Source organism: Stenella coeruleoalba (assembly GCF_951394435.1).
Source record: "Stenella coeruleoalba genome assembly, chromosome: 14".
Taxonomy (NCBI): domain Eukaryota; kingdom Metazoa; phylum Chordata; class Mammalia; order Artiodactyla; family Delphinidae; genus Stenella; species Stenella coeruleoalba.
The window spans coordinates 43,890,167-43,902,624 of record NC_137160.1 but is presented as its reverse complement, the minus strand read 5'-3'; the positions used below and the strand labels follow the sequence as shown (position 1 = coordinate 43,902,624).

The following is a 12,458-nucleotide window of genomic DNA, read 5'->3' as shown; positions in this document are numbered from 1 at the left end:
CTAAATGTATTTCTAGCTTCAGTACTTAGAGCAGTGCCTTCCACAGGACAGGGTAGGTGCTCTATAGCCGGCTGCTAAGTGAATGAATAAACTAATAAAGATCATTTAGTGGCTGTAGAGTCTTTCTCATATTATTATTATTAGTTTTTTAGTGATTTTCTAGTTTTTCTCATTATTAGCTTTTTAGTGATTTTCCCATTTTATGTACTTTTATGACTCTCCATGAATATCTTCAATCAAATCTGTTGATTTTTAAATGTTTAAAGAGTTATTAAAACCTGGACAAAACAGACTCTTGGAACTAATTTAGCAATCCCAATCAGAAGGAATGGAAAACCTACCTGTTGAAGGAACAAAGGGAAAGGGCCCAAGGAATTCTCTTGCATTGAGCAGGGGATAGGCGCCCATCTCCTCTTGGAACGCCTGAGAACAGTCTCTTTAGTGTGTCTCTTCCTCAGTACCTGAATTTAGAGAAAGAAAATTAACAATAAACAAAAGCATCACAGCCTACTTCATTGTAAAACAGTGGATGGACCATAAATCTAACACCTCTCTGGAGGCTCAGTGTCAGGAATTTCCATGCTGAAACTAAAGACCAGATAATAAGGTCTTCTTTGTGTTCGAAGGATAAGAAAGAATGTATCCAGACTTTAAAGGTTTCATGAACCAAAGAATTTAATTTCACATACCTTTCCAACACTGACCATACTTTCAGGTTAGGAAAATTATCACTGTACTCTCAGTTCTTCCTGTTCCATCCCAAAATGAGATGGAGAACACATCCTCTTTCAGACAATCTATAGACAGCATTTACTTGTTCTTTCTGCTAAAACCTCATGCTCTCAGGTGAACTATAGTGAGATAATGCATGTTCTTCATTGCCTGAACACTCTACCTGCACTGTCCAATATGGTAGCCACAAGCCACATGTGACTATTTAAACTATTTAGAATTAAATAAAATATAAATTCCACCCTTCAGTTGTACTAGCCACATGCTAAGTAGCAGTAGCCATTAATATTGGGTGGCCATATCACACAGTGCAGATTACAGAACATTTCCATCACTGTAGAAAGTACTATTGGAGTTTTTAGTGATTTCCATCTAAGCAGTCATTTAAGAATTTAGATGACTTTTTCATTAATACACTTCACATCGATTAGTTGTAATCCAGTGAGTACTTTCACAACGGCATTCCTCATGACACGGAATTTAGAACTACAGTCAACAATCACTGAGTGGTGGCTAATACCATTCAGACGCATACATACTCCAGGATTTCCATCCTATTTTAACATCAGAATCACTGTGGCACTTGAAATCAACCTCTTATTCACTGGGAACTACTGCACTTAATATTAATTTAACATGTACCTATTGACTATGGGTCTGGTGTAAATGAGGCTATAAACACAAAAGGGATTGATTCGTGCCCTTAAACAACGACAGGTAAATTGTTTGTGCTAATAAAAAATGCCCAATGCTACAACAGAGGGATAACCAAACTGACACTGGCACACAAAAGCAAGTAGACTTTAGAGGTGGAAGAAACCTTCACAGAGGAGGTGTCATTTAGATTTAACAAAGTAAGATCCAATGTCTAATCAGTGTTGAAAAGGGAAGGAGAAGGAGGGAAGGGAGGAGGAAGGAAGGGAAAGCAAACAGAAGGAAGAGAAAAGATAAGGAAAATAAAGCCTATTTTTTCTTTTGTCTTCTTTGCAACCTTTAATGAGAGTATTTAAATGAGAAGAAAAACATGCCTGAAAATATCAATGTACTTTGAATACCTTCTTCTGATGTTCCAGGAGCACAGGAATCTCTTTCTGTGTCTGTTTCTTTGAGTCAGAAAGCCATATGGTGAAAGATCTTTTCTCATCAGACAACACAACAGCATGGGCTGTGTATACTGACCCATCTTCTAGAACTCTGAAATCAGGATCACTGGATTGGATGTGGTCTGCAGATCCGAGGCACTCTTTCAAATTAACTGCAAGTAGGAATTTCCAAGTTGTAACGTAAGAAACACAAGCAAAAAGAAAAACAGTGTTAACATAATTTATACAATCTTCTTCAAAATCCTGAAGTGAAATGAAATGAACCAATCACTCTGCATTTATCAAATATCTTAAGACTCTTTACATGTATTTTTTTAAAGTGATAATACTTTCTCTGTTAAAAAAATGACAATTCTGGATTGTATATTTGTATTAAATAAGGTTTTTTAAACCTTTATATGCTTCTAAGAGGCTTATGAAAATGATCTTCCTATTAAAGACGTCTGTGTGTTGCAATCATGACAAAGCTGAGCTACATGCCCGCCCACACAGCTGGATAAACAAACAGAAAAGTTTTCCTTAACAATATAGTCTGAGTCTTTTAAGATACACCTGTGTTAAGCCAGAAGTTTCACACAAAGAGTGACAGAGTGTATGAGTTTGGCAAACAGTCAAGTAAGAAAAATCTTTAAATTCTTCCCACTAGCGCTTTTCTGTCACATCTCCCCCACCCCCCACCCCGACCCTCACCAACGCCCCAGGGGCCCAGAGTTCTCTTTGTGTTCCTGTTCCTTGCTTTCCAGGGCTCCCCAGTGAAATGCTATGTGGAATCCTCTCCCCCTGGAAATTTTCCCAAGTGAAAAGTCATAAAATATAAGTATCATACAAGTGTTTTGATACTTATATCAAAAGTATCAAATCCATCCCATTCGTCCACTATCTGCTTTGACAGAAACCAAACTGATACATTAATACACACTTAAGTAATAACCTAATACTCACTTAAGTAATATCATCTCAAAAGATTCATGTTACCCATGTATAGTGTTTTCACTTTAATCCAAATCTGTCACAGATGGAAACGTTAAGTCAAAATGAAGTGAACATCTTTAGAAGTGATGACACATTTCTCTCGTGTTCACATTTTTAGCAGAGTGATAACCTCTGGTCTATTCCCCTGGAGGAACATCCCCGACTTCTCTTTACATCCTCTCCTTTCTTCCTTCCCAGAAATGGGACACTGTTGAAAATTAATGTGGCGTCTCTGGGACAAGCTATATCTCTGAAAAAAACATGATGCTTTTCCTCCAATATTCCCTGTACCACAGGGAAAGTCCACCTGGACAGAGCTTCCCAGCTGTTGGGAAAGGTTGAGGTTCCCTAACTTCTCAAGTGTGCAAATGGCTGATTAAGTGCAGTTTTGAATGGAATAGTTCACCTTGTTATACTTCTCACTGCAGCTATGGCATTGATAAAAATACCGCTCTGATTCTCTCAGGTCCTTACCTATATCTCTCCGGTGCTTAGAATCCTAGAGTAATGAAAGGGCTACATTCTACATGTAATTCTTTATGTAATTTTTACTGTTAAAACATAAGTGACTACAAAAGCACGGATTAGCACATGTTCATTAGAATCGATGACAGAATTCTATAGAGTTCTAAAGAACAGAACATATATTTTAAACTTGACTTGTATCTAATTATTGGTTCCGGCTAATTCCAAAAGGCAAAGATTGGATAACATGCTCTTTCCAGCATAAGTAAATTAAATTTCTGTTTTAAAAACACTGTTTTGGGCTTCCCTGGTGGCGCAGTGGTTGAGAGTCCGCCTGCTGATGCAGGGGACACGGGTTTGTGCCCTGGTCCAGGAAGATCCCACATGCCGCGGAGCGGCTGGGCCCGTGAGCCATGGCCGCTGAGCCTGCGCGTCCGGAGCCTGTGCTCCGCAACGGGAGAGGACACAACAGTGAGAGGCCCGTGTACCACAAAAAAAAACAAAAACACTGTTTTGAAATTGCTCACCTCTGCCAACCACTTTGTCTGCCTCTAGTTTGGAAGGTATATGAAATATCACCTTTTTGCAAGCTTCACAAGCAAAACCGAAGACCTAGGAAAAAATGGTCACATTAATACAGTATAGAATAAAGAACTAAGTTTTAGATATGCAAGATATATAAGTCCTAGAGATCTACAGCTAGCAATACTGTATTGTATACTTAAAATTTTTGCTGAGAGTAAATCTTATGTTAAGTGTTCTTACCAAAAGAAAATAATAATAATATATAAAGAAGGTGAGAGGAAACTTGGAGGTAATGGATATGTTTATGGGATAGATGGTGATGATGTTCTCACGGGTACATACTTATCTCCAAGCTCATCAATTGGTGTACATTGAATATGCACAGCTTTTTGTGTGTCCATTTCACCTCAATAACATAGTTTTTAAAAAAGAATAAAGAACAAAGCCATATGATCATCTCAATAGATGCAAGCAATTGACAAAATCCAACACCGACTTACAATTAAAAACTTTCAACAAACTAGGAATTCAAGAGATTTTGCTCAATGTGATAAAGGGCATCTATGAAAAACATCCTACTTAACAGAGAAAGACTGAATGCTTTCCTCTGACATAAAGAACAAGACAATGATGCCTACTCTCACCACCTCTATTCAACATTGTACTGGAGGTTCTAGCCAGGGCAATTACACACACACACAAATAAAATTAAAGGCATCCAGATTGGGAAAGAAGAAATAAAATAGTCTCTATTTTCAAATGATATGATCTTGTACATAGAAAATCCTAAGGAATCCACTAAAAACTATCAAAAAAATAATAAGTGGTTTCAGCAAGGTTGCAGGATACAAGATCAACATACAAAAACCGATTGTTTTCCTATATACTAGCAATAAAAAAATCTGAAAACAAAATTAAGCAAACAATTCTATTCACAATAGATATCCCACCTTCATAGATTAAAAGACGTATTCCCAAAATTCCGCTAACAAATTCAATGCACTCCCTATTGAAATCCCAAATAACTTTTTTTGCAGAGATTAAAAATCAATCCTTGAGGAAATGCAAGGGACCCAAAGACCCAAATAAACTTGAAAAAGAACAAAGTTGAAAGATTTCCCAATTTCAAAACTTACTACAAAAATACAATAATCAAGGCAGAGTGGTACTAGTGTCAGGACAAACATATAGATGAATGGAATGGAACTGAAATTCCATAAATAGGCCCTTACATATTTAAAAATACATTATTGGTTTTGTTTGCTGCCACTTATTTTAGTATTTCAAATATATGTCCACAAGTAAGATCAGGCTACTACTTTTCAACTTCATACCATCCTCATAAAATGAGTTAGGGAGAGTTCCACTTTTTTCTGTTCTTTGAAACAATGTATATAAGGTAGAGATTATCTGTTCCATATAATTATGGAAAAATTCACCCATCTCAGGTCTGGGCTTGACGGATATGACAGTGTGTGTATGTGGAGACATTTGGCTTCCAATTCAGTGTCTTTATAAGTCTATTTACAGTTTGTATACCTCCTCGAGTCAACGTTGGTAATTTGTATCTTGTAGAAAATTGCCTATTTTGTCTCTTTTCAAATGAACTAGAATAATATATTAATATTATTATCTACTTTTTAAAACATCTGTCCTCTCCACAACTGTGCCTCTTTTTATTCCTAATATTGTCTTATCTGTGCCTTCTCTATTTTTCACTTGTTCAGTCATAGCAGGTTGGTCTATACTTTCAAATGATAGCATTTGGTTTTGCTAATCCTCTATATTGCTTGTTTCTTTTTCCTTTTTTAACTGTTCTTCATAAGATATATTCTAAGTACACGTGTATTTTAAGAAATAATAAAAGAAACACTAGGGCACTTACCTTCAAAGTTAAGAAATAAAACATTACTATTATTTTCAAAGTCCCTATATAACTCTCCCTAACTGCATTTTCTTCTTGACTTCAACCTCTCCAAATATCAATAATGAATGATATTTTTTTGTAAATCATTTACTTCCCCATTTCTGCTTAATTTTATCCCATGAGTATGTATCCCTAAAGAAAATTGGTTTGTTTTGCCAACTTTAGGCTTTAAATATATGTAGTCATATGCCAATTATATGCAACTTGATTTCTTTCCTCAAATTATGTTTGTGAAATAGATCCATGCTGAATATATAGCAGCAGCCCATTCATCTTTGTCGCTGTATAGTACATCACTGGAAAGCAGGTACAATTAATTCATTAATATAAGGGATCGATATTGGAAAGGATGATATTCACATATAGATTTCAGTTATGCCATGTTTCCTGAATTATAAAGAAATTTGATACTATGTTTGTGGGGACTGGATATATTACTGAAAATAAAGTAAAAACATAAAATAAAATAAAACCACCATTAATTAGCAATGATGAGCTAATGACTTTTAAAGGTATTTTAAAAGTAACTTTTGTACAAATGAGTGCCCAACAACAAAAAAATACAACATACAAAGAAAATTTTAAAGATTAATGAATTATGGATTGACTATTTGAGTTATAAAAGAATTTATTTTAATGAAGAACCCTCCAGGACAACTTTAAATATCTGACATAAAACTTAAGAGTTGCGAGCAACTTTAAATTAAAATGTAACAAATTAAGTTTTAAAAAATGATAATATAAAGTATTATCTACTCTAGTCTGGGAAAAATGAATTGCTTTGTTTCACTTTACAGTACTGTCCAAATTGTATTAATTGTATCATAGAAAGCTTATCATACAAATCATTAAATCCTGATAGAACTATCTAATGCCAAAGGGAGAGTGAAAACACAGGCATACGTGTCAGTGTTTCATTTTTGTGCTGTTGTTCAATTTTAGAGTGAATAGGCAAGGTAGGCTTTCTAAAATAACACCTTTTTCAATAGAGGAAAAAGAAGCCAAAGAACAGAAATTTATAGAGTATCTGAAACATAAAGGAGATCTTGACTGAGCATATCGGTTACAGACTTTTCAATTCGTCGTTTCTCCTGTGGACACTTGCCTGCCACCTTAGAGACGGAAATATTACTTTCAAGTTCTTACCACCCTGAATTGTAGGATTTACCTTTCTGTATTCTCAGTGCTTTGATGATTCTACTAAATTTCTTTCTAACCAAACTCTGTATGATGGGATTCTAGTTAAATGGAAAGTATGATTAGCTGCAGGTCACCAGAGATGCCATATATGGGATGGCAACTGACACAAGGATTACAACAGGGCCCAAAAATGTGCACAGCTTACATGTATTTAGTGACTCAGAGAGTGCTGCACCATTTAGCTGTATCTCAATATGAGCACCAATAATCTCCATTAAAGAAGGTAGGTGATAATGAACTAATATAAATATATACTACAACTCTGACTTCCTTAAGATGGTGGTTTTGAAATAAACTAGTTCGCATTTACTTATTTTATTTGTCCTAAGCTTTTTTCCCCACTAATGCAAAAGATAATAGAAAGTATTATACTCACTTTTATTTTAAAAATTGAATATGTCAAATGTTATCAAGAACAATAATAACAAAAAAGTCTGTTAAAGGAGTCACATTATTCTCAAATGCTATAAAGTCTGAAAAGATAGAATGCCCGTTTGTCAACATAGGTTGCAGGCAGAATTTCACATACTCCAAGGGGAAAAGCATGTTATGTTATAAAGAAAAATACTATTTTAATTCCTTTTGAAGAGCCCTTTTAGCAAGTGATAGATTAACCATGTCCAAGTACATACCATTTATAATATATAATAGTAAATATAATTCCCAAAGTGGATTTGATATGGCGAACAATATTCAACACACATATAAAAGGATCTCATTATTTATAACAGGGCAGAAGACATCTGAGCAACTGAGCTAATGTGAATTAGTTTTCACCATTCCTAACAATTTTGCTACTTTAAAAGGAGAAACATTTTAAGAGATACTCAGTGCTTTCAACAATAATGGGATGATCTGACACGTTTCTTTTCTAGTTTCCCCCTCTCCTTTCTTCCTTTTCTTTGTATATGTGTATGGAAGGATGATTAGGAATTGTAGTTAATTGTAGCAGTTTGGAGTATACTGAGGATAGAAAGGTGGGAAAGGGATGCAGATTCAGGAGAAAAGTGCAGAAGGGAAGATTCCACAACCTATGGGGCAGCTCAGTGGGAAAGCTAACACCTTAAAAGTCTCAGTTTTCTGTTGAAGAGCTCACTTCAAACAAGGAATTGTCTTTGAGAAATCCATTAAGGGGTCCATAAAATGAAAACTGCGTTTCTAAAATGTTATGCCCTTAATATTATACCAAAGAGTCCTAGGAGTCAAAAGGAAATACAGATATAGGATGGTCAACAGAAGTCTTAATTTATCCGTCTGGACAGAAATTGAAGTTGTCTGTAAACTGGGGATTGCAGGTGAAAGAAATTATTCCATATACACTCTCTAGTATACAAGTCTCCAGACAGACCATTTAATCTAAACTTTAGGAAATTCTTTTTTTTTTTTTTTCTTGTGGCATAGTGGTGGATCTGGCTGTCACAGAGTAGGGGCTTGAATGTTAGTGTCCTGTCTTTCTGTCCCTGCTTCGCTCCTCTATCAGCCAGTGCCATGGCTCCTGGGAGTGTGGCTAGGTGTCATCCCAGTCTCCAGACTCCAGTCTCCTCTAGAGCCATGAAGGACATAGAACCCTCAAGGGGCATCATTCTTTGGAGGAGAGCTTCCCTTGGCTCCTCTTCTATTTAGGTTCTGGTTTAGGGGCAGGTGTCTCTGCTAAAACTAAACAGTATATTACAGCCTTTAAGGATTAAGTAGCATCTTAGAATTTTAGACCTACAGAATTTATGGGGCTCTTCTAGTCAAGGGGATGGCAAACACAAGCAGGGAGGCCTCCTTTCTCCCTTTCCTTGACCATGGTATGACATTGCCAATCAATCACAACAATATCACAAGTTTGGGATGTCTTAGAATCCTCAGCAGGACACTAATACAGCAGGACACAGAACTGACATTTAAAATAAAACATTTCTTATCCTTGATCTAACACAACTCCTTATTTTAGGAATAAGGTGAGGACCTCTGTTCTCCATGACCCTCATTCCTCAACTCTGTCCCTTTATCTCTAGCTAATCTTGACCTGGGATGATTCCCACTGATCATTTCATGAACATTCTTAGATGGCTCCCTTCCCAGCAAGTCTTTCCTGAGCAGTCCTATTCCTTGGAATAAAGCTCTAGACAATTTAGCACTAAGAAACTTAGCATGTTTAACTTCAGAGAGCTGCTACAATCTCCTCACTTATTTGATGGAAAGTTGAAGTCCAGAGATTGAAGAAAAGTGATTTGCCCGAGACCTCAGAACAACTTATGAATATGCCGGGTAAAGTCCAACATTCTAATTCTTGGGCCATGGCTCTCCCTATTATACCTTCTTGTGGCTGAGGTTCATTTCTTATTAATACTCAATGCATGGAATCATAGACTTTGGAGTTAGGGTTAGGGTTAGCGTTAGAATTATATATAGTACCTTTTCCAAACTTCCACAGAAGACAGAACTTCCTTTCTCCATGCTCCATTTCATGTGAGTGTATCAAAAGGGACATGTTAAAATCTAGAGGTTTTAGGAAGCAGGAGATGGGTGTAGTGGAGAATTGCTGAATCTGTATCAGTCAGTTGCTGTTCATCCACTGCCTGACTATATGACTTGGGCTCTGGGTGGGCACTCCCTTTGCTCACACCTTCCTAGACCAAAGCCCTGTCCTGAAATGATCACACATTAACTGACCAGACGATTTAGGGCTCTAGCCTCTCCCATTTAAATGACTGTTTCCCTTAATCTTTAGGTAACACACATCATCTACAAAAAAAAAAAAAAAATCCTAAAGGAAGTCATACACTAAAGCTGATGCTATCCCTGTTTAGACGTACAGGCACCTTCCTGCCTTGCCGCGCCCCAGTACTCCCACCACCACACCCCGCCACCCGGACAGATACTCGCATTCCACGCCCTCCCCTCCAGCGAATACACGAGAAATCTTGAGAACACAGCACCTCCGCTGTTTTCTTCTCCCCATTCCGGGATTCCTTTCGCAGGGAAAACACAAAACACTAAATTCATGCTTTTAAACATATTAGCTGGAAACACTTTCAAAGATATCACAAAAGAGCGCACTTTGAGAGCAGTTCCCACTTGTAAAGAGTCATTTCATCAGCTCATTTTGTTGGAACAGCTGCCTGACAGGTCGACGCCCTCACCTGTACAATTTCTTGTCCATAAATATATCTTAGATCATAACTACTAAACCATTATTCATAACTCGATGATTCAAAGAGAGGTCAAAGCTGGCACCCACACGCCCTGCTTGGGGGCTGAGAGCAGCAAGAATCCAAGTAGCCAGAGTCGACCTGCTCCCGAGCCAGGCTGGTCCTCTCGCCACCGGACCAAGCGCGGGGCAGTCGGGAGTTCGCAGCTTCTTTCCAGAGCACGTCTTGAGCGCAGCCGTGGTCTCGCCCGCAGCTCCGCGTAATCGCACAGAGTTCCCGATTTTTCGTTTTGTGTATCGCGAGTTCTCCGAGACTTGTCCGTACCTTCCTCTAGGGGTGGATCTCATCTTGGGTCTCAGGTTTCCTGGGCACAGAAGACCCCCAGGCTGGGCTCTGGGCTTGCGCAATCCTGCCTGGAGCCGGACAAAGAACCACCCAATCCCACGCCTCTCCCAACACTCCTCTCAGCTTGATTCTATCCCCTCAGCCCCACCCAACTCCCCCATCACACCGCCGACCCAACCCCCATCCCTAATGGAGCCGCGCACGCCCTCGCGCCCCAGGTATACTCCGGGTGGCCAGCGCTGGTGGACCGCTCAGGTGAGCTGCTTCAACGGAGGCAAAACCTGGAAGCCATTTTTCAGAGGTAACTCAACGCCGGGACCCAGGGGCAACGCTCCAACCCGTCCTCTCACCAGCGTCCCCATCCCAGGGGACCCTGGGGTAGGGGGTCAGCCCCTGTAACTCACTCAGGGATCCTCCAAAACCTAACCCAACACTCTTCTTCGCTCTCTACCCAAACCCACCCCAACCATCATCACCAGCCCTAGGAGCCAGGAAAGGAGCGCGAACCCCAAGCCGGCCCACTCGCCACGGCGCACGAGAGAGCTCAGCGAAGCGGGAGCCCATCCCGTAATTCAAACAATCGAACAAGTCCGAAACAAAACCCTCAGTCCGGAACTGACTGAGGACTCGTTTCCCATTCTCATCCCTCAGACCCCGAATCTGGCTCGTCTGTGCCCCGCCCGCCCCCACCCCCAAGATGGAGCTGAGCCGCGGATGTCACCTTTCGGTCGGCTTCCCCCCACCGCTCCCCCTGCAGGACCAGGGCCCATTCGACCCCCTGCCGCATCCCGGCTCCGGGTAGGTGGTCGCGCCCCACCCCGCCCGGGCTCCACTCACCACAAGGGTCAGCAGTAGCTGCCTGCAGAGAGCTCCGCGCAGGGAGCTGTGGGGCCCGGCGGCAGCCATCGGGGTGCGGGGCCGGAGAGGAGGACGCAGGCACCGGGCGGGACGTAAGAGACCAGAGCCCGCCGAGGTGCGGCGGCGCGGAGGTGCACTTCTTTCAGCTGCTCGTTACGTCGCCCGGGACTTTTTTAGGTTTGCGTGGCGGAGGGCGTTTTCACTCCTGAGACAGGATTGGACTCGGGAGACGCGGAGCCGCCCCTCCTCGTTTTTTCTCAAGTTTTATCACCACGAGAAGCTCTGGGGAGCTGCCCAAGACTGCCCTTAGGCTTCTCGGAGGCCGCGCCGGGTGCTCGCTCGCGGGAAAGCTGTCCAGGCCACCCCCTCTCTGCCAGCTCTCCCACGCCCCTCCCCCGCCCCCGGCTGCCACGCCTTTCGCGCAAAGCTCAGTGGGGTCTTCCTCGCAGACAATGCTTGGCGCGTTCCTACTGCGGAAGCCAAAACCGCCTGCAGGGATCCCTGCCCCAACACGGGCGCTCCTGGGTGCCAGCAACACCCTTGTCATTGGACCAGCGGATCCTCCCTTCAACATCTGATCAAATGCTGGGCAAAGTCTCCTGGTTAATGCAAAATATATGTATTCTACCCAAATTTGCCTCACACGTTAAGATAAAGGACGGGAGGGGAAATTATCCCAAGAGGCATGAATAAGCTGACACTTGTTATACCAGAAATTAAAAGCAAATAAAGGAAATTCTGATATCTTACCATTTTCACGCACCCAAAATATGAGGGATTACACTCAAAGCTTTCATTTCCTGCCAATCTCGTGGCCTTACCTGAGTCTTCTAAGAATTTGTTCTTCTTATATGAAATTATTGATTTGAGTAATTACCTGGTAATTATACTAAGACGCAATTTTTCGGTTTGTGGTAAAAGAAAAATCTACCACACAAAAGCTTCTAGTCTAAAATGAGTCTTACCGATTCAATATCATTCGACAAATGTTTATCACTGCCCAGAGTTGCACAGGCACTGGGGCTGGAGGAAAGAAAATGCACAAAACGCAGTTCCTGCCCAAAGCAATTCAAAGTCTGTGAGGGAATAAAGGCATTCATCATAGCCCAGTATGCTAAACCTTTTAATAGAAAGGAAGCTTACAACACTAGGGCACATTCCTTTGTTTCTCTCTAGACTGAGTTTTGTGTC

General features: G+C 40.5%; 1 protein-coding gene across 2 annotated transcripts in view; it reads right to left on the bottom strand.

Annotated features, from left to right (window-relative positions):
- The window catches only part of DSC3 (desmocollin 3), a 42,491-nt gene extending 31,040 nt beyond the window's left edge, over positions 1-11,451 (bottom strand). For both annotated transcript variants that reach the window (XM_079942952.1, XM_079942953.1), the window contains exons 1-4: positions 11,247-11,451; positions 3,800-3,884; positions 1,788-1,987; positions 342-461 (exon numbers count right to left, since the gene is read on the bottom strand). In XM_079942952.1, the coding sequence (XP_079799078.1) occupies positions 342-461; positions 1,788-1,987; positions 3,800-3,884; positions 11,247-11,315 (474 nt within the window). In that variant the 5' untranslated portion in view covers positions 11,316-11,451. The remainder of the gene's footprint in view (positions 1-341; positions 462-1,787; positions 1,988-3,799; positions 3,885-11,246) is intronic.
- Positions 11,452-12,458: the final 1,007 nt, after the last annotated feature.